The 20,537-nt window shown below is 38.2% G+C and overlaps 2 protein-coding genes and 1 long non-coding RNA gene across 7 annotated transcripts in view; 2 read left to right on the top strand and 1 right to left on the bottom strand.

The window, feature by feature from the left end:
* Window positions 1–1,760: 1,760 nt before the first annotated feature.
* Window positions 1,761–4,852, bottom strand: LOC149153530 (uncharacterized). Its single transcript, XR_016263717.1, has 2 exons — window positions 4,438–4,852; window positions 1,761–1,883 (listed from the first exon to the last, which is right to left on the bottom strand). It is a non-coding gene; the product is annotated as an uncharacterized LOC149153530 (long non-coding RNA).
* A 523-nt stretch (window positions 4,853–5,375) lies between these two features.
* Window positions 5,376–20,537, top strand: part of LOC149153528 (glucosamine 6-phosphate N-acetyltransferase-like) — a 134,078-nt gene continuing 118,916 nt past the window's right edge. For 4 of the 5 annotated variants that reach the window (XM_089440907.1, XM_089440906.1, XM_089440908.1 and 1 more), the window contains exon 1: window positions 5,376–5,901. In XM_089440907.1, coding sequence (XP_089297033.1) covers window positions 5,550–5,901 — 352 coding nt within the window. In that variant the 5' untranslated portion in view covers window positions 5,376–5,549. The remainder of the gene's footprint in view (window positions 5,902–20,537) is intronic. The other variant, XM_089440909.1, reaches the window with a different exon arrangement.
* LOC149153529 (uncharacterized) lies at window positions 14,124–20,448 on the top strand. Its single transcript, XM_089439318.1, has 3 exons — window positions 14,124–14,251; window positions 14,384–14,714; window positions 20,395–20,448. The coding sequence occupies exons 1-3, from the start codon at window positions 14,124–14,126 to the stop codon at window positions 20,446–20,448; spliced, it is 513 nt and encodes a 170-aa protein (XP_089295444.1).

Genomic DNA, 20,537 nt, shown 5'->3' with positions numbered 1-20,537 from the left:
GCGCAGAAATACAAGGGGTAAAGCGCATAGCTCATGCGCAGAGCTTGTAAAGTGCGCAGAAGTGAATGGTACTTGGAGATTTTAGACGAAGGTTGGGCAAGGTGTGCCCGGGTTGGTTCTGAGGTGCAGAAATTGTGCAGGACTTGGTAAGAGGATTAAGTGGCTCGGGTGAGCACTACTCTTTGTGCAAGGGTGCACACGGTTGTAAAGGCAGCTTGCCTCTCTTTGTATTATTCGGTTAAGTGTGAGACTTGGTTCGGCCAAGACACACTTGTTTATTGTAAACTGATATTCTTAATAAATTGTCGGGCAGACTCACATTACGGGGAGTTGCCCCTCCCCTTTATACTTGTTGCAATTGTTGATGTTCTTGTTATAATTGCATGATGATAATGAATGAGTATGGGCTTCATTAAGTATAAAGGATAATTGCATGTTTACTTGGTTGCGAAACACAAGCTAAGTAATGTTAATGTGAAAGTAGGCGTAGTCCACGAATGTTAGTATTGGTGAAAAGAAAGTGTTCGGTGGTGCCGCACCTTGCTACAAGCGGTTGGAAGACTACCGCAGGTGTAGGGGCGTGACACCTGGGGTGCAGGAATCAAGTATGTTATTACAAATTACATTTTTTATTTACAATTGCGACTCGTGAGTGCCATCAAAAACTGGTTGTATACAATACCACACCCATACACCCTATTGTATGTTTGTGTGTATAGATTTATATGTATGTATCCGTGTGATCTGAACTTTTCACATAATAAATATCAAGTGTGCTTCTCAGCTTCGCTTGTTGCAACAACATGACCTGTATTGCTATTCACGATGGAAATTTGGAATTTTGTGCAATGTGTTTGCTTGCTTCAAAAGAAAGTTTGTGGTAATTGATTGATTTGTAAAGGCCCATTTCTTCTTCTTCAGACAACGTTAGGTGTACCTGTTCAAAAAACAAATTTAGATCATTCTAATGTAGGGAAAAAATCATATTCAAGGACATTTTTTTACTAGCAGCACAGATTTTGAGAATCACAATTTTTCAAATCAACTTCTATTAAACATACTCAGTTGTACTTCAATTTTACGAAATCAATAGAAGTGCTAAAGAACCAAAGGTTAAGAAGTCTGTTCACATTATGAATGATCCAGGTCAGAGGAAGCTCAAGATACATATTGAAGGCTTTGTAAAGCAGATGACAGGAATCTTTGGCATCATCTGACAATGATTCAAGAAGCAACTGAAATTTGGAGGGCTTGATATTAACATCGGGGGCCACCTCCATAATATACTTTTCCATGAGGCTACCCACCCTCTTCAGCTGACTCCAGTAGCAAATGCCAGAAGTGGGCTCAGCGGTGCCAGTGGGCAATTCAGGCACAAAAACCATCGCCTGATCCATGAGGAAAATCTGCACATATCTGAGAACAAGATCCACATCATAGAGGCAACCCATCCCCTGGGGTGCAGGAATCAGTATGTTATTACAAATTACATTCGTTATTTACAAGTGCGACTCGCGGGAACTGGTTGTATGCAATACCACACCCATACACCCTATTGTACATTTGTGTGTATAGATTTATATGTATGTATCCATGTGTATTTTTGTTATTCTTTTCATTTTGTCTTCATTATGAACCCATACACACTGTCATATTGCAGGAATTCTCAGAATGAAGATGGATTGCCCTTTACGCTTAAAAATCGCTCTGGGAACAACAAAAGGCCTTGCTTATCTCCATTCTGGTCTAACAACAAACACTCCTATCATTCATAGGGATTTCAAGTCCACCAATATTCTTCTTGATGCAGACTTCCCAGGGTATCCATCACCTTTCTCTTTCTTTTCCAAAGGAGCTCCATTAACAGAACAAAAGCTTACTACCTGCAAAATAATCAGTATAAACTATATATCAATTGCTTTAGGAAATTCTGTTTTTCTCAAATTTCAATTGGTTGCATCATTATTTCAAGGAGCTTTAACTTCTAATGTTCCCTTCCTTGACTGAAATTTTGTTGTCTAGATATTAGATTTTGGCCTTGCAAAACTAATTCCCTATGAAGATGAGATGTATGTAAGCACCAAAGTTCTTGGTACCTTTGGTTATTTTGATCTTGAGTATACCGCGGTATGTATTTCACTTTCAAATCCATTTTACTAATACTCATGCAACTTTCTTCTTAGGGAAAATTTCATTGAATGGTAAAATCAAATATACCTGAGAAGAAATATCTACTCCAGTGAACCAAAATAATCATCAACAACTTCCTCGAAACACACCTTTCTAAATGTACACTACGAAATCTGAATTGATAAGAGTAATTGAATTGAACTTAATTTATATGGCACTGGGAACTTGGAAATCACTCTTAAGTTGTTTGTTATAACAAAATTGTTTATTTCTTTGGATGGAAGTTCCTTTCACTTGAATAAATCGATTATATTTAAGAACCCTTAATGAATACTAGACTATTGGACAATTTGAAGTTGGCACTGCCTATATATTGCAGCGTATTGAAACACAGTGTATATTGGCACAACATATTAAAAATTAAGATTCTTAGTCTTGGATTACTTTATGAAACTGTACAATTTAACCAGAAATGGTCAAATTTAGACTTAACAGAACCTTAAAAGAATTGACATTGGTTTGAAGACAAATGCATGCTCTATTCCTTTAGTGATGAGCATCCACAACCTATCAAGAGTTGGGGCACCGTTTACACTGTCCGCATATACCACCCCTACTGAGTGAATGACCTTGATGGCTTAACCATGGAACAAACAATTTTCTCCTTGTGGTGTTGACTGAACCCTTAAGGGAAATAGAAACATGACGTAGGAGGAATTAAACACTAGTTGGGATTGAGACACTGCCCCACTTTTACTGTCCCAGTGCACCTCTCATGGCTCTTAAGAGAAACTTTAATACAATGTAGTTGACAATAACCACAAACTTATTATTATAAGTTTCTTATACAAAGTAGATACCTGGCATTAAACAGCCCACAAAGAAATTAACTCAATATTCATGGATTTATAATAGGATCACTTTTTTGGAGGATCAACCTGTTGGGAACTATTTTCTCTGTTGCCTAGGCTAATGATTTTACCATTATTCAATAATAATAAAGGCTAAATTTGCAATTAGAGCTCTAATATTCACTTCTAAGGACGTTTTAGTTGTCATCAAGACTACATAAAGTTTTTCCTTCAAAACAAGAGTGCCGCATTTGAGCTATTGAAGTATTATTATTTCTTGATAAATGCAGGGGATTCTTGAGAATGGTGATTAATGAGCATTCTGAAGACAGTTGTATCTCTCCAAGAATATGCTAAAAAAATGATTTTGTCAAATATGCATTATTCAACCAATCCAACAATTTCCTGCATGTTATATTTATGGTACAAGATGAATCCATTCATGTTGAAATTGAATTGCATTTCTTTTATGCCTTATCATGAACAAAGCTTTGGCAATCTATGGTTGGTATGGCCATTGCTGTTTTTAATTTTGACATTAGTGAGTCTTGACATTTGATAATGCAATTTTTCGCAGACTTTCTCCAACTCCCTCAATCTCCACTGCATCCCCTGCAGGTCTGCCTTCAACTCTTGATTTTCCTCACAAATCACAGAACTATAATCAAGCTCTTTTGAGTACAAAATTATTGGGCTGCTGCGTGTGACTTCTTCTTCCTGGAGAAAATGCATCTCGTTATCACTATTGGAATGAAAGGAATCTGAACTTTTCACATAATAACTATCAAGTGTGCTTCTTAGCTTTGCTTGTTGCAACAACAGGACCGTTATAACGCTCATGGGAATAAAATGCTCTAAAAGTTTTAATTCTAGCAGCAGTCAATAGGTGTTTCCAAATATGGCTAATGTTGGCTAGCCTGGGGCGCTAGCGTTTTGAGGAACAATTAGTTTTGGAAAACTGATTGACATCTTTTCATGTAATTGAGTTTGGAAAGGGCAACTATCTTCTCGTTGGAAATGAAATTTCTGAGTGTAAAGATGTGGACGATAGGTGTCTAATTTTTTCTATAAAACCTAACAGCTAGGCATCTTCGCCATAAACTGAAAGAACTTGACTCTAGTATTCATTTGAGTTAGACTAAAGAACCCATTTAAATTGAGAAGTAAAAGAACTTTTTCTGTGATTAGGACTTTCTTATAGTTAGCCCAATGATAGTGTTTATTCTGGCCAAACAGAAAAACTCATTTGTGTTGATTCATGCAATTTTGATTAATACATTAGTATGATTGGGGATTCCTATTAAGATCCATTGTTGCTGGTAAGAATTCAGGGCACATCAAAGAACTTAATTGTAACGGCTCAACCTAGATCGAAACAATTTAAAAAAATAAAACAAATTGTATCTATGGAGGCAATATTAAAGAGTCTGTTTTAAAGAATCCATCTAGGGCTTACCTCAAGATACATATCCAAGGCTCTGTAAAGCACATCACATGAATCTCTGGCATCATCTGGCAATGATTCAAGAAGCAACTGAAATTTGGAGGGCTTGGAAATAAATCTGCTGATAACCCTGTTGTCCATTTTCACAGAGCACCAGATAACAGGCTAAGTTGGTAGAATTCGCTAGTAGTAGGCTAAATTCCGGCAGAGCAGAAAGGAGCCATTCGTCACCTTGCGAACCCGGGCGCAGATTGTGTTTCACATCGTCGCCTCTCCTACAGGTGGGAGTTATCAAGGTTTTATGCAAGAATATTTATATGAGGTTTCACCATAAAAACACCCAAAAAGACAGATATAGAGGCAGAGAACTGCATGCCCTCTCGCCTGTCAGTAGTTGCATTTACATATGGTCCAACCGCAGTTCCAATACCACCTGTAGCAGTTCGTCCGCAGTTCCAGTACCACCTGCAGCAGTTCGTTCTTGATTCAACAATTTCACCCATTGAACCAGTAGCAGAGCCAAGCACAGTAGTAGATTCATATGTCAATGACGCAGTAGTATGGTATATAGAAGCAAAGGCACAACCAGTGGTTCCAAAAGCAGTCGATCCAGCACAAGCAGTTAAAGCTACAACAGTAGTTGTTTCTGATCGAGAAGAGGTTATGGTGGAAGAAGCAGTAGAGCGAAAGGGAACCAGTCGAGACTGCTGCTCCACGAAGGTATGAATTTTTGCCATAACTGTGTAGGGTAACTGTTTTTTTAATTATTAATCCAACGACACAAAATCACGACAACTCTATTACTATATAACCTTTGTGTTTATAATAAAATCATTATCTTTATTATTTTTTTATTTTAATTAAATTATATTTAAACTAAACGGGTAATAGTAATAACTCTGGTCTTAAATACATACTTAAAATTAATAACTCTGCTTTTAAATACGTACTTAAAATTATGGATCTTCGAGTGGTTCTATAAGTTTTCCAAATATTTTCAAGATCCCACAGAGCAAAGTTGCTTTGCACGGTAATAATCAGCATCAAATCCACGCGCGCATTGCTGGGAAGGCTGTTGAGACCAGTTGCAGCAGATAATTGATTAGCCAGTAATATTGCATGATATGGAAGGTGCAAGTGCCAGCAGCGCTGATCCGTCCCCATATATTGAGACAGGAGAGCAGGAGAAGGAGAATTATGTGATAAGACGGCTGGAGGCGTCGGATTACTCAAAAGGGTTTATGGAGCTTCTAGAGCAGCTTTCTGCCGGTGGGCAGGTCGTATCAGAAGAGCAATTCCTTGACAGACTCCGGGAGGTAGAGGATCTGGGCGGTGACCATTTCATCTCCGTGATAGAAGATGCCAACAGTGGTCGAATAGTGGCCACTGGGAGCGTTTTTCTGGACAAGAAATTCCTCAGAGCCTGCAGTAAAGTGGGTCACATTGAAGATGTTGTTGTGGATTCATCCGTCAGAGGTAAGTACTTGGGTCAGAAGATTGTTCATTTTTTGACTGACTATGCTAAGCTTGCTGGGTGTTATAAAGTGATTCTCGATTGTTCTGTGGAGAGTAAGGCCTTTTATCTGAAATGCGGGTTTACCGAGAAGAATGTTCAGATGTCAGTGTACTTCCATTGAATTTCTTTCTTTTCTTGTATCACAATTCATTTATAAATTATAGTGATCACTGCGATGATGCCATGACCATGATAATAAATTTATGTATTGCTGTATTTTTATCTCTCACACTAGTGAGAAAAAACAATGATTCTTCTTCTTCAAGCTTCCAAAATGGTCATACTGGGTGTTGCAATGGGAATTTTTGCGTTTAATTGATTATATCTTCTAATTTGAAGAATATTCCCATTGGGAGTATAATGATTTGTTATGCCATTTATCAGGGTTCCAATTTAGGAGAGGCGCACCTATTCCCCGGGTGTGCACTTGGGGTTAGGTGCGAGCCCTGGACTGCTCTGAGCCATTATTTCACCCTGACGAGACATCTTAACCCAAATTAAGTTTGATCCTTTTCATGTGGTTAACCTTCGGTGGCTGGTTGACTCCATGATCCTTATTCTTTCCCCCAAAAAAAAAAAAAAAAAAAAAAAACTTTTTTTTTATTACACATATTTGTATTGCATGGAGGTCTGTCTCCAGTGATCCTTGAATCTCATCGCCTTGCCCTGAAGCTTGGCATACTATAGTAAGAAATACTAGGGATATATCATCTGCATTCCCTTCTTACTAGTTTAAATTCCCTTCTTACTAGTTTAAAGCATGAAGATGTTCTAAAGTTTCTCCCCGGGATTGAATCGGCATAAACGTGATCCGATGTTTCCCCCCTGACCGATTCAACTAGTGGAAGAAATCGAATGTACCTGTAGCTCATGTTAGATGTGAGAAGCACCAAATGGATATGAACAACCCTAAGGCCACCCTGAATCACTTTTTGACACCTTAAAACCACAATCATTCTCCTCATAATCCAAAATCTTCTTTGTGGCCTTGTATAATAAACAAAATTTGCATTCAACCCTAAATTATTCATTCTATTTGGAGAACTTGGATTAGAGCTCAAATGGTAAATCTATATTAGAGTGGTTTTGGCACCATTGGGTGTTGGGCCAACGGTCTTTTCTATTTGTTCACTTTTGCAGTTATTGATTTCTTGGGATTGGGTGCTTGGATTTGCTTACAGTTATTTGTAGAGCTTCCGGTGTAGGGAACTCCCCGCCAAAGTTTCTAGGTAACTTTACCTTGGAGGAAAAGCTTCTAGAGTTAAGTTTGTCAGCTGCATCTGCAGTAAAGTTACTCATCTCATTCCTCAGTTTACATGCCTTAGAATAGGCGGACGAATTGATTTGTACCTCCTTAGAGACTTGTCACTTTGACAACTTGATTCTTGGTAGGTGGCTTGCTTCTGGAAGTTGTACTGTCATTGATTTTTTATTACAGAAGGATTGAACCAACATTTATTCTCATAATTTCTTTTTTCCTCTCAAGTGATGCCAATGCCTTAGTTATTAAACAGTTGTCAATTTATGTGATTTTGCTTTGGTAGAGGGCACTGGTCTTGGATCTTTGCTGAAATTAATAATCTATTTTCATTATGCTGGGAATTATTATTTCTAGCGGCATTGTGTCTTTATCAGATTTATGACATGATAATGATAATGCAAATTCAGACGCCATTATTGATAGACAATTGATTCATCTACCAATCAATCAAGACTGGAAAAATTATAAACTGTTTAAATCTTTACATAATTTCCCCTTCTGAAGGTCAGCCAAGTGAAGTCGCTTAAAAAGAGTTCTTGCTTGTTTATAATTTTCAAGTTTTCCTAATGCAATACTTACCATGAGCATGCCAAGCTAAAACGCTAAAGGGTACCACATAAACTGGTCCAAACCTTTGTTAAGTGGTTTAGGAGCAAGTACTGATTCTAGTATTTTATAGTTAGAGTTTTGTTTTTTTTTCACTACTCTAGTCCTACAGCTCTACACATAGGCTGACCTGAAACATATCTCAATGTGTTTAGAAACCAACATGCTGCTTCTGGACTCAATATGGTCATAGCTTTGATTCCTTCTCAATTTGTAGAGGGCCCTGTTCATGCATCTTTTCTGAAATCAATATTTTCTATTTTCTTTATACTCCGAAAAATCATTTCTAGTGGCATTGTGCCTTTACCAGATTTATGACACGATAGTGATAATGTAAAATTGTAAATTCAGATGTCATTATTGAAAGACAATTGATTTATCGATCAGTCAATCAAGACTGAAAAGATTGTCAGCTGTTTAAATCTTTACATAACTACCCTTTTCTGAAGGTCAGTCAAATGAAGTCACTTAAAAGGAGTGCTTGCTTATCTATAATTTTCAAGTTTTCCTAATGCAACGCTCACCATGAGCATGCCAAGCGAAAACACTAAAGGGTACCACATGAGCTGATCCACGTTGATTTTTCAAATACAATAAAGACAAGCACAATTTTCTGCTACAGATAATTACTTCTAATGATATTGTTCTTAGTTTAGCACATTCCAGATCATTAAGTAATTATACTTCAGAAAATTTCAACCATAAATGCAATAGAGCAGTAGAGATCACAAGAGAATAAGCATGCACAAGAGACACAAAAACTTTAACCCTGGGAAAACCCAACAATATTTTCTTAGGAGAAATTGTCCAATTCAACAAATGTACAATCTGAATATCCCAGTCAAACTTGGTCAAACTGACCAAACAAATCATATAGGTCAAACCTTGTCAAAAGAGAGAATTTTAGTCTTCTGCAACAGCCTGTCAAATTTGGTAAAACAGGCAAATTTCAGCCTCTGCAACTTCTGGTCAATGTTGGTCAAACAGGCAGAATTTCTGCCCCTGCAACTGCCTCAGGAATTTTGGTCATCTGCCTCAGACAAACTGCGGTCGAACAAAGTAGCAGAAGGCTTGGTCAATGCAAGTCAAATAGCCCAGAAAATCCTCAGTCAACGCTGTTCAAAGCAAGTCAAACTTCTGGTCAACTTCGCTGGTCTTGTTTCTCTCTCTCCCCTTTGCACGTGTGGAGAGAAAACAGAAGATTCGATGAACGAATTGATGCCAAATGGAGGAGCTTGATTGGTGTATTTATCAATGTTGCAGTTATCGTTATCGGGATATTATTGGCGAGGGGAAAAAATCGTAAAATACAAAAATCTTCATTTTTTTTTTCAATTTTTTTAATATCTAATGCATCTACAACATAAAATAAATACATTGACACATAATTATGATAAAAGAACTAATATATAAGATGTGTAATATCATTTCTAGTGCTACATCACACATAACAGTGAATCACGTCCTGAATAGTAAGTCCTGACTCCTGAGTCCCAAATCAGCCTCAAAATATCAACAAAAAATATAATAATGTATCTCATATCATGAGTCATAATGTCATATACAATGAAATGAACCAAATAATTAAAGTCTAATACTACTGATTTCCTCTGCCCCTCTTGCGAGAAAATGCAATAGCTTTCCCTTTCCCTCTAGATGTAGATGCTGGTGGAGTTGGCAGTGGACTCTGCTGTGCTGTTATATACCTGGGGGGATAATATGGGGTACAAAGGGAGGTACCCAAGGGAAGAATGTAATAATGGGATGGGCCATAATAATAAATAAGGTGGTTAACCCGTATCATGTAAGGGACCACAAGTAGTTAGTAATAATGTAATGGGCCCATGGTATTAGATAGATGGTATTGAGGGAACCATAGTATTGACCCATGGTATTGTATGTATGAGGCCTATATAGAGGCTAGAGACTCTACATTGAGGGATGTCAAGGAATATTGTATGAACATGCATATGGCTTGTGGAGTGTTCTCCTTCCTTAAGGAGTGAATGTATGGTGTTGCCCTACCTTAAGGGTTTGATCAATAAAAAAACTTTTCTATCTTCTTATTTTTGGGTATATTTGTATTTTCATATATTTTCATATCAGAACTATAACAAGTGGTATTAGAGCACTTTCTTGGGCAAAAGGGAAGATTTTATTTTATTTTATTTATTTATTTTTTTTAGCAGGAACTTTCTGGGGCAGTGAGTTTGCAGATTAGATCTGTAAGTTTTTGGGCAAAATCTGCAAAATCTAATTGCAGATCTGGATTTCTTGTGAAAAATACTCTATTTAAAAAAAAAAATTGGCCGAATCGGAGTCTAGATGAAGGAGATATCGCTGATCTAAAAATCAGTGGTGTTGCAGACAATTTTTCAGGGCAGCGAGTTTGCGGCACAGATTCGGATGTCCTGGTGCAAAATCTGTAGAATCTAATTGCAGATCTGGATTCTTTGTGAAAAATACCCGATTTCAAAAAAAAATAAAATCAGTTGAATCAGAGCCTGGATGAGGGAGATATCGTTGATTTAAAATCAACTCTTTTTAAAGAATTTTTTGGTGATGGCAGGAGAGTTGCAGCGCAGATTTAAAATTCCAGTGCTTGGATCGGGATTTATATCACATGGGCAAATGCAGAATGGTTGTTCCATTTTCGAAAACATGTGATAATAGGGATTTTGAGCAATATCGACTAAACTGTGACATTTCAAATTTTCGCCATTTTTTTTGTGATGGCGGACCTAGATCAGAATTTGAGGGACTTGTATAAATTTGATGGCTCTCATCCAGCCAAATGGCTAGCACAAATGGAGAAATATTTCAAATTGAATTACATCTTTGATGATGCGACTCAGCTGAGTGTGGGAAAAATGTACTTGGACCACAAAAAATGGCAATGGTGGCAGTGTCATCAAAAGTGCCATCCAAGGACAACTACTTGGCAGATGTTCGCAAAATCTATTTGTGACCACTTTGACCATAAATTTAATTTTGTGGGTCCTCTTACTAAGCTCACACAAACCGACACACAAACTAACAAAGATTTTATTTTTACAGGAAAGAAGGAAACCAAGAAACCTAAAGGGTTATTTTCTGCTAGTATCTCCTTATTGCAGGTTCATGGATTGATTCAGAAGGAGAAGATCGTTGTGTCTATAAATCCTAGTTGCAAGCATAATTTTATCAATGTTAATTTGGCAAAAAAATTTGCAAGTTCCAGCCAAACACATTGAAAACGCACAAGTTGATGATGAGGATGTTCAAGTTATAAGGATTTGAAGCTGTGTATGGATAAGTATGTGTTGCATGATGATTTTTATACTTCAGATATGGATAACATGGATGTTGTTTTGGGATATCCTTGGATGGAATCCGTGGGTACTATCAATATTAATGTGCAGAAAAAATTCCTGACGCTCTGGTATAAAAAGAAGAAAATTACATTGCAGGATATTTCCATTAAGACCCAAGCAGAGACTATGGAGGCAGAAGCACAAAGCTCTAATGAAACTTACACATCAGATGATGAGCCTTTGATGATCGTCAATCAAACACAAACAGACGGTGAAGCAGAAAATGTTACAGGTGCTGACACATCAGATGAGGGCTCAGAAGTTGAAGTAATATTGGAAGATAAGACACCACAGCAGGCACCACAACATGCATCAGATAACAATCAGGCTCCAGTAAGGGGTGAATTAAAGAAAAAGACACCGTGGGTTAAAACCAGTGTTGTTAAAATCGCGATAAAATCGCGATTTTATCGGAAAATCGCGATAAAATCGCGATTTTATCGGAAAATCGCGATTTTTTCGCCCAGCCGATTTTATCGCGATTTTTATCCATAAAAATCGGCAAATTTTTTTTATACACGATTTTTTCGAAAAAATCGCGAGTTTTTCAAAAAATCGCGAGTTTTTCAAAAAATCGCGATTTTTTCGAAAAAAATCGCGATTTTTTGTGAAAAAATCGTGACAGGCGCGGGCAGCGGGCTTTTATATGCAAAAAATCGATTTTTTTTTTATTCATTTGGCTGTTCGCGCGGAGGAGGAGGAGAAGAGGTGAGGGAGAGCAGCTGAAGGGTTTCCGTCGGATTTGGGAGCGAATCCAAGCGTTTTTAGGAGGAATCCAAGCCAAGATCACCAATTTGTCCATAAAAGAGGTATGTAGATTAATTTTTTTTGGTTTTGCTTCTATAAAAACTTTGTTTTTCATTGTTTTTAAAGAATTTTTTGAAATTTTTCATTGATTTGGGATGGGTTATTTGTTATGACTATGAGAACCAATTTTTTATTTTTATTTTCTCATTTTTTTTAAACATTGTTTATTTTTTTTGAATTTTCATTGTTTTTTGGCATTTGGTTGGGTAACTTGGGTTTAGAAATTGGGATTTTGGAAATAATTAACTTGTAATTTTGTAAATGCTAAATTGTAATTTGTATTTTGTAATCCTAAATTCCTATTTCCTAATCCTTATTTTTCCATAGGTTTGCAAATTCAAAAACAAACATGCCAAGGAAATTGGATCCTTTCTGGGAATATGGTGACCCTAAAACTCCGAATGATAGACAAAACTTGTATTGCAAGTTGTGTGGAAAGGAAATATTCGGGGGGGTGTACAGGTTGAAGTTCCACCTTGCACAAATCCCTGGACATGATGTGGGGCCCTGTCTAAATACAAATGCTGAAATTATCCAAAAAGCCATGAGAGCATTGGGAGAATTAGAGCACACTAGAGAGGCCAAAGAAGAACTCAAAAGGCAACTAAAAAGGTCAGCTGAAGGAAGTGGGCCAAGTGGCACTGGTTCTACTGCAGCGTCAGTCAATCCGGTAGCTGCATCATCATATTTTGTTCCTCGAACCACACCTGGTTCACAACCAACTATTGGTTCAATGCTAAAAAGAACTGAAAAAGAAAATGCTGACAAGTTGATGACAAAATTTCTCCTCTGGAGTGATATTCCTTTCAGCAGTGTAAGGAATAATCCATTTTTCCAACCTACTGTTGATGCTATTGCCAGTGTTGGCCCGGGGTACAAAATCCCTTCTCTTTATGATTTCAGAGGCCGGCTTCTTCAAGATGAAAAGCGTGACTGCACCCAAAGATTGGAGGATTTTAGGGCATCATGGGCACAAACAGGATGCACTGTTATGTCAGATGGTTGGACTGACCAAAAGGGGAGAACCCTTATAAACTTCTTGGTTAGTTGTCCCAAGGGGACTATGTTTATCAAATCTGTTGATGCAACTGATCAAATCAAAGATGCAAAAACTTTATGTGATTTGCTGGATGTGTTTATTTTGGAGGTGGGTGCAGAAAATGTTGTCCAAGTCATAACGGACAATGCCGCAAATTATGTTGCTGCTGGTAGAATGCTTATGGACAGGCATCCTGCTTTATTTTGGACACCTTGTGCTGCCCATTGTATTGATTTGATGTTAGAGGACATAGGGAAAATTCCCTTTGTCAAAGAGGTTGTTGACTCATCAAAAAGCATCACAAAATTTATTTACAACCACACATCTGTGCTTAGCTTGATGAGAAAATGCACCAACAACAAAGAGTTGGTGTGCCCCGCCATTACACGGTTTGCGACGAGTTTCATATCTCTTCAATCCCTCTTGAATTCTATGTGGGATTTGAAGAGAATGTTTCTTTCAGAGGAGTGGCGTGCTTCGTCAATGAGCCGCAAACCAGAAGGAGAGGCCGTCTGCAGAGTAGTTTCATACCAGGAGGACTTCTGGGCGGGAGTGCAGGAGGTGTGCGCTGTTACAGAACCTTTGGTAAAGGTTCTTCGGTTGGTTGATGGTGAGAAGCCCGCAATGGGCTATTTGTATGAAGCCATGGATAGGGCCAAAGAAGCCATTCGGTCCTACTATGATGACAAGGGAGATGATGGGTTCCAGAGACAACTCCTTCTATGGAACGTCATTGATGCGCGATGGAACAACACACTCCATCGTCCCATTCATGCTGCTGGGCTTTTCCTGAACCCTGCATTTTCTTATGCATGTGGGTTTAATTTTGATGTTGAGGTCGTGGAAGGATTATTAACCTGTGTCCAGAAGATGGTGAGATCTTCAGAAGAACGTATGGAGATCTCTAGACAAATTGAGCAATATAAGTTGTCAGGTGGCTTATTTGGCTTTGAGATGGCTGTCATTGATAGGACGGTTAAAATGCCAGGTATTTTTTAGTTTGTAGTATGTACTTTGTAACTTTGTTTCAAATTTCATTGTTTCTTCAAATTCCATTTTTTTCTTATGTTTATTTAAAATTTTATTTGTAATTTTGTTGTAGACGCATGGTGGAAGATGTATGGTGGCAGAGTACCCCTTTTGCAAAATCTTGCCATACGCATCCTCAGCCAAACATGCAGCTCCTCGGGATGTGAGCGCAATTGGAGTGTATTTGAAAAAATACACAACAAGAAGCGCAATAGGTTAACACTTAAACATTTAAAATATTGCAAATTTCCAAATAAATTTTTGAATTCATTAAAGTTTTAAACAATATTTTTTTTTATAATATTAATTATTAATTATTAATTTATTATTTCATGAACTTTGTACAGGTTGGAGTCCCATAGACTTAATGACATGGTCTATGTCTACTACAATCTTCGATTGTGGGTGAAACAACTAGAGAAGACACTTGATACGGAAGCCATCTCATTGGATGGGATTGACACCACTGTTGAATGGAGGGTTGAGACCGAGAGGCCTCTCATGGATCCCACTGAGGATTGGTTAGTGCAGGATGAGGGGGAGGAGGAGGAGGAGGAGGAGCAGGAGCAGGAGCAGGAGGAGGAGGAGTTGGAGGAGCAGGAGGAGGAGGTGACACCGCCTACCCGGGCTACCACTACCACCAGTAGAGGACGTGGTCTCCGTCCACCTCAGCCTCCTGTAGCTGCTACTACTAGTTCTTTAGCTTCTAGAGCACGTCAGACTCCACTGCCTTTTCCACCAGCACAGGCACCAGCTTCTACATCTAGAGGGAAAGAGAAAGCTGTGCCATATTCTCGCAAGAGGGGCAGAGGAAATCAATAGGATTAGACTTTCATTTTATTGTATATGACATTATGACATGATGAGATACATTATCATATTTTTTGTTGATATTTTGAGGCTGAGTTGGACTTGGGACTCAGGACTTACTATTCAGGACATGATTCAATGTTATGTGTGATTTTAGCGCTAGAAATGATATTAAACATCTTATATATTAGTTTTTTTATCATATTTATGTGTCAATGTATTTATTTTATGTTGTAGATGGTTTAGATATTAAAAAAATTGAAAAAAAATGAAAAAAATGAATATTTTTGTGCCAAACGATTTTTTCCCGCTTTTTTCCGATTTTTTCCCGATTTTAACGATTTTTTCCGCTTTTTTCCCGGCGCCGATTAAATCCCGATCGCGCTTTTAACAACATTGGTTAAAACTTCAACATATCATCACCCACATCACCCCGTAAGAAAACAACCAACAAGATGGCAACCAATTAGCCACAAGGACAACAACCCCCGCATGACAGATAGAGAGGAGTGAAGATCCACCCACTACACATCAACACAGAAGAGCTGCCACGGTCAACTTCCATCTCAAGCGAGCGAGGCACCAGTAAGATCGAGGGTTCACCTTTCTCTTGGATGGCTAGATGCCCGTGCACAGTAGCAGTGGACTACTCTTTTGAGTAGATCTTATTATTTGTGTTCTTCCCATGTTTCGGGGACGAAACATGCTAAGGGGGGTGGAATGTTATATACTTAGGGGGGATAATATGGGTACAAAGGGAGGTACCCAAAGGAATAATGTAATAATGGGATGGGCCATAGTAATAAATAAAATGGTTAACCCATATCATGTAAGGGACCACAAGTAGTTAGTAATAATGTAATGGGCCCATGGTATTAGATAGATGGTATTGAGGGAACCATGGTATTGACCCATGGTTTTGTATGTATAAGGCCTATATAGAGGCTAGAGACTCCACATTGAGGGATGTCAAGGAATATTGTATGAAAAGGCATATGGCTTGTGGAGTGTTCTCCTTCCTAAAGGAGTGAATGTATGGTGTTGCCCTACCTTAAGGGTTTGATCAATAAAGAAGTATTTCTATATTCAGATCTTGTTATTTTTGGTGATTATTCTTGGATTTATTTGCATTGTTTTTTATTTTCATATTAGATCTATAACATGTGCTCTAAAAGCTAAAGAACTAGGAGCTATAGGAGGTAGACCACGTTCTCTATTGGTGGCAAGGGTAGCCTGGGTAGGTGGTGTCACCTCCTCCTCCTGTTGCTCCTCCTCCTTATCCTCCCCCTCCACTACCTCCTGCTCTAACCAATCATTGGCAGACTACATGAGAGGCCTCTCGGCCTCAATCCTCCATGCAGTGGTGGTGTCAATCCCATCCAATGAGATGGCCTCCATATCAGGTATCCTTTCAAGTTGCCTCACCCACAATCGAAGATTGTAGTAGACATAGACCATGTCATTAAGTCGCTAGGACTCCAACCTGTATAAAGATCAGGAAATAATAATTACAAAAAAAATATTGTTTAATGAATTCAAAAAATTATTTGGAAATCTGTAATATTTTAAGTTTTGAGTTTAACCTGTTGCACTTCTTGTTGTATATTTTTTCAAATACACTCCAGTTGTGCTTGCATCTTGAGGAGTTACATGTTTGGCTGAGGATTCGAATGGCAAGCTTTTGCAGAAGGGGTACCCTGGCACCATACATTCTCCACCATGCATCTACAACAAAATTACAAATAAAATTTTAAATAAACATAAGAAAAAAATAAAATTTGAAAGTTGAAGCAAAGTATCAAGTTATGAACTTGAAGAGACAATGAAATTTGAAACAAACTAAAAAATACCTGGCATTTTAGTCATCCTATCAGTCACAGCCATGTCAAAGCCAAATGTGCCACCTGCCATCCTGTATGTCTCAATTTCTTTGGAGATTTTTGTACGTTCTGCTGGAGATCGCACCATCATCTAAACACAATTTAAGAATCCATCCATGATCTCAGTATCAAATACGAACCCACATGGGTAAGAAAATGCGGGGTTCAGGTAAATCCCTTCAGCATGAATGGGACGATGGAGTGTGTTGTTCCATCGTTCATCAATCACTTCCCATAGGAGGAGTTGTCTCTGAAACCCCTCATCTCTCTTATCATCATAGTAGGGCCGAATGGATTCTTTGGCTCTGTCCATGGCCTCATACAAATAGCCCATTGTGGGCTTCTCACCATCAACTAATTGAAGAACCTTTACCAAAGATTCAGTAACGGTGCACACCTTCTGCACTCTCGCCCAGAAGTCTTCCTGGTATGAAACTAATCTGCATATGGGCTCTCCCTCTGGTCTGCGGCTCATTGTCAAAGCACGCCACTCCTATGAAAGAAACATTCTCTTCACATCCCACATAGAATTCAAGAGGGATCGAAGAGATATAAAACTGGTGGCAAACCGTGTAATGGCGGGGCGCACCAACTCTTTGTTGTTGGTGAATTTTATCATCAAGCTAAGCACAAATGTATGATTATATATAAATTTTGTAATGCTTTTTGATGATTCGACAGTATCTTTGACAAAAGAAAATTTTCCTATGTCCTCCAACATCAAATCAATACAATGTGCAGCACAAGGTGTCCAAAATAAAGTAGAATGCTTCTCCATAAGCATCCTGCTAGCATTAACATAATTTGTAGCATTGTCTGTTATGACTTTGACAACATGTTCTGCACCCACCTCTAAAATAAACACATCCAATAAATCACATAAAGTTTTTGCATTTTTAATATGTGAAGATGCATCAATAGATTTCATAAACATTGTCCCCTTGGAACAACTAACCAAAAAGTTTATAAGGGTTGTCCCCTTTTGGTCAGTTCAACCATCTGACATCACAGTGCATCTTGTTTGTGTCCATGATGCCCTAAACTCTTCCAATCTTTTGGTGTAGTCAACCTTTTCATTTTGAAGAATCCGACTTCTAAAGTCATCATAAGAAGGGATTTTGTACCCTGGGCCAACAGTTGCAATAGCATCAACAGCACGCTGGAAAAATGGATTATTCTTTGCAACGCTGAAAGGAATATCACTCCAAAGGAAAATTTTGGCCAACAACTTGTCAGCTTGTTCTTTCTCAGTTTTTTTAAGCATTGAAGTGATAGATGGTTGTGAACCAGGTGTGGTTCTAGGAACAAAAAATGATGAGGCAGCTATCGGGTTGGTTGTAGATATTGGTGCTGAAGTAGAACCAGTGCCACTTTCTTGTTCACATGAGCCTAACACCCTCTTTGCTAGTTGCTTCTTCATTTTTGCTTTGGCCTCTTTATCGTGCTTTAAATTTTCCAATGATCTGATGGCTCTTCGGATGATTTCCGAATTTGTATTTGAGCAAGACCCTACATCAAGTCCAGGGATTTATGCAAGGTGATACTTCAATCTATAAACCCCCCTTGACATATGATGCCCACATAACTTGCAACTCAAGTTTATTCTATCAAACCCTCCATCAGGTTCACCAAATTCCCACAGAGGGTCCAATTTCCTTGGCATGTTTGTAACTTGGTTGAACTCTTGACTTTTGAGTTTTAAATTTGTAAGATGAAGTTTGAACTTTGAAGTTGAATGGTGAACCTATGGCAAAATAAAGATTGCAAGTTACAAAAATTAAAAAAAATTACATACATGAGTAACATGACAAAACACATTGAATTTTTGACAATTTAACAAATAAAAACACTATCAAATCAACTCAAAAATATTTGTTAAACCAATGGGTTATCCAAACCCAACCAAAAACAAAAAAAACCAAAACAAAACACATAAATTTGGTGCACCGTGCCCATACTGGTTTGCCGGAGAAAATTGATCCTCTCCTCCTCAGCTCTCAATCCACTAGGGTTTTTGAGTCGTTTTCTCCTTCAATCAACACCTAATCGACCAAGGTTTTTCTCGCAAGTCACTCCCAATCCACCGCTGCCGCTGTTTGTAGAAATGAATTATTATTATTATTATTACTATTTATTTATTTATTTTTGTTCGTTTTTTTGGTGTTATAACCCGCTGTTCGCCGGCTCGACAATAAAAACGCTATCGAATCGCGATAAAAACGAAATTATCGTGATTTTTTTGGGAAAAATCGCAAAAAAAATAGGCATAAAAATTAGGCGATTATATCGTTGTTTTTTAAAAATCGCGATAATACGATAAAATCGCGATTTTCGCATTGCTGGTATTTATAGTGGTCAAAGTAAGAGGGTTTTGACCACAGGTCAAACCCATTCAACTGGTGGGGCCAACCTGACTTCTTGGGGCTTGCATGAACAAAAAAAATAATAATTTAAGTTACTTTGACTTTGTTGACATGAATACCAACCTCAGCTACAAAAATTCAACAATCCCTCTTAGCTAGGGAGTTTTTCACCTTGACTTCCTCAGAGGTATATTTGTTGAAAAATTTCTCCATCCCAAGAAAAGATTGAAAGCATTCTGCATCAACATCAAATGAAGGAACTAGTCATCCACTAGTTCTTGGGTCACCAACCAACCAATTCGTCACTTGGAACCATGTTAGGAACTTCCTGACAAATGGTGAAACCTAGAGCCCATTTACCGTTCCCACATGTCGTCACATGCTATTGAATGGTAAAAATACTTGCCCTATGCTATAAGGCACTTACTCAACCCATTAGCCAAGTAAGCCTTGGCAATATGGTCTAGTAGCCCCTGATTGGGGGAGCACTTTGTGCCTTGATGCTTACCGAGTGACCACATTACTGGCTCCCAGTCAACACCCTTGACCTGATCAATACCTTTGACCTAGGGAGAATCTTCACCCCTTGATGCTACAACATTAATACTCCCTCTCACCGAGGGAGACATTCTCAACTACTCCAAGGCTATCCCTGAAAACAAACTTCATCTTGGGTAGAGGCTTTGTGAGAATGTCAGCAACCTACTCGTTTGTAGAAATGTATTGGAGCCTCATTTTTCCCTTTTGTACCGTGTTTTGTATGTAATGGTACTTGATTTCAATGTGCTTCGACTTGTCATGGAAAACTGGATTTTCTGAAAGCTTTATGCAACTTTGAATGTATCATGGTCGGTTCTAGCACCTGATCAAACAATCCTGTGAGTAGCTTCACTTGATTTCAATGTGCTTCGACCTGTCATGGAAATTGGATTTTCTGAAAGCTTTACACAACTTTGAATGTATCATGGTCGGTTCTAGCACTTGATCAAACAATCTTGCAAGTAGCTTCTGAGACCACACTGCTTCACAACTTGCCAAATAAGTTGCAATATACTCAGCTTCAGCAGTGCTGAGTGCGACAGATGTTTGCTTCCTGCTCATCTAGGATATCATAGCAAAGCCCAATTTTAAACATCTTGATGTGCTCTTCCTATCTTTAGTGCTTCCTACCCAATCAAAATTTGTGAATCCCTGCAACTGTACTTCACCATTCGAGACATATCTCAATCCATAACTGACAATGCCACATAGATATCTCAATATATGCTTTGCTGCAATCTAACATACATGCCTGGGTTCCAACAGGAACTGACTGAGAGTGTTCATTGCATAGCAAATATCAAGTCTGGTATTAACTAGATAATTCAATGATCTGATCAACTGACAATACATAGGGGAATCTACCAAATCTAAATCAGAGTCTCGCAACTTCTTTAGATTAGTCACCA

The sequence above is a fragment of the Pinus tabuliformis genome, chromosome 9, assembly GCF_031772625.1.
Source record: "Pinus tabuliformis cultivar Carrire ecotype Pingquan chromosome 9, CPIR1, whole genome shotgun sequence".
NCBI classification, from domain to species: domain Eukaryota; kingdom Viridiplantae; phylum Streptophyta; class Pinopsida; order Pinales; family Pinaceae; genus Pinus; species Pinus tabuliformis.
This window is presented reverse-complemented; position numbering and strand designations above follow the sequence as displayed.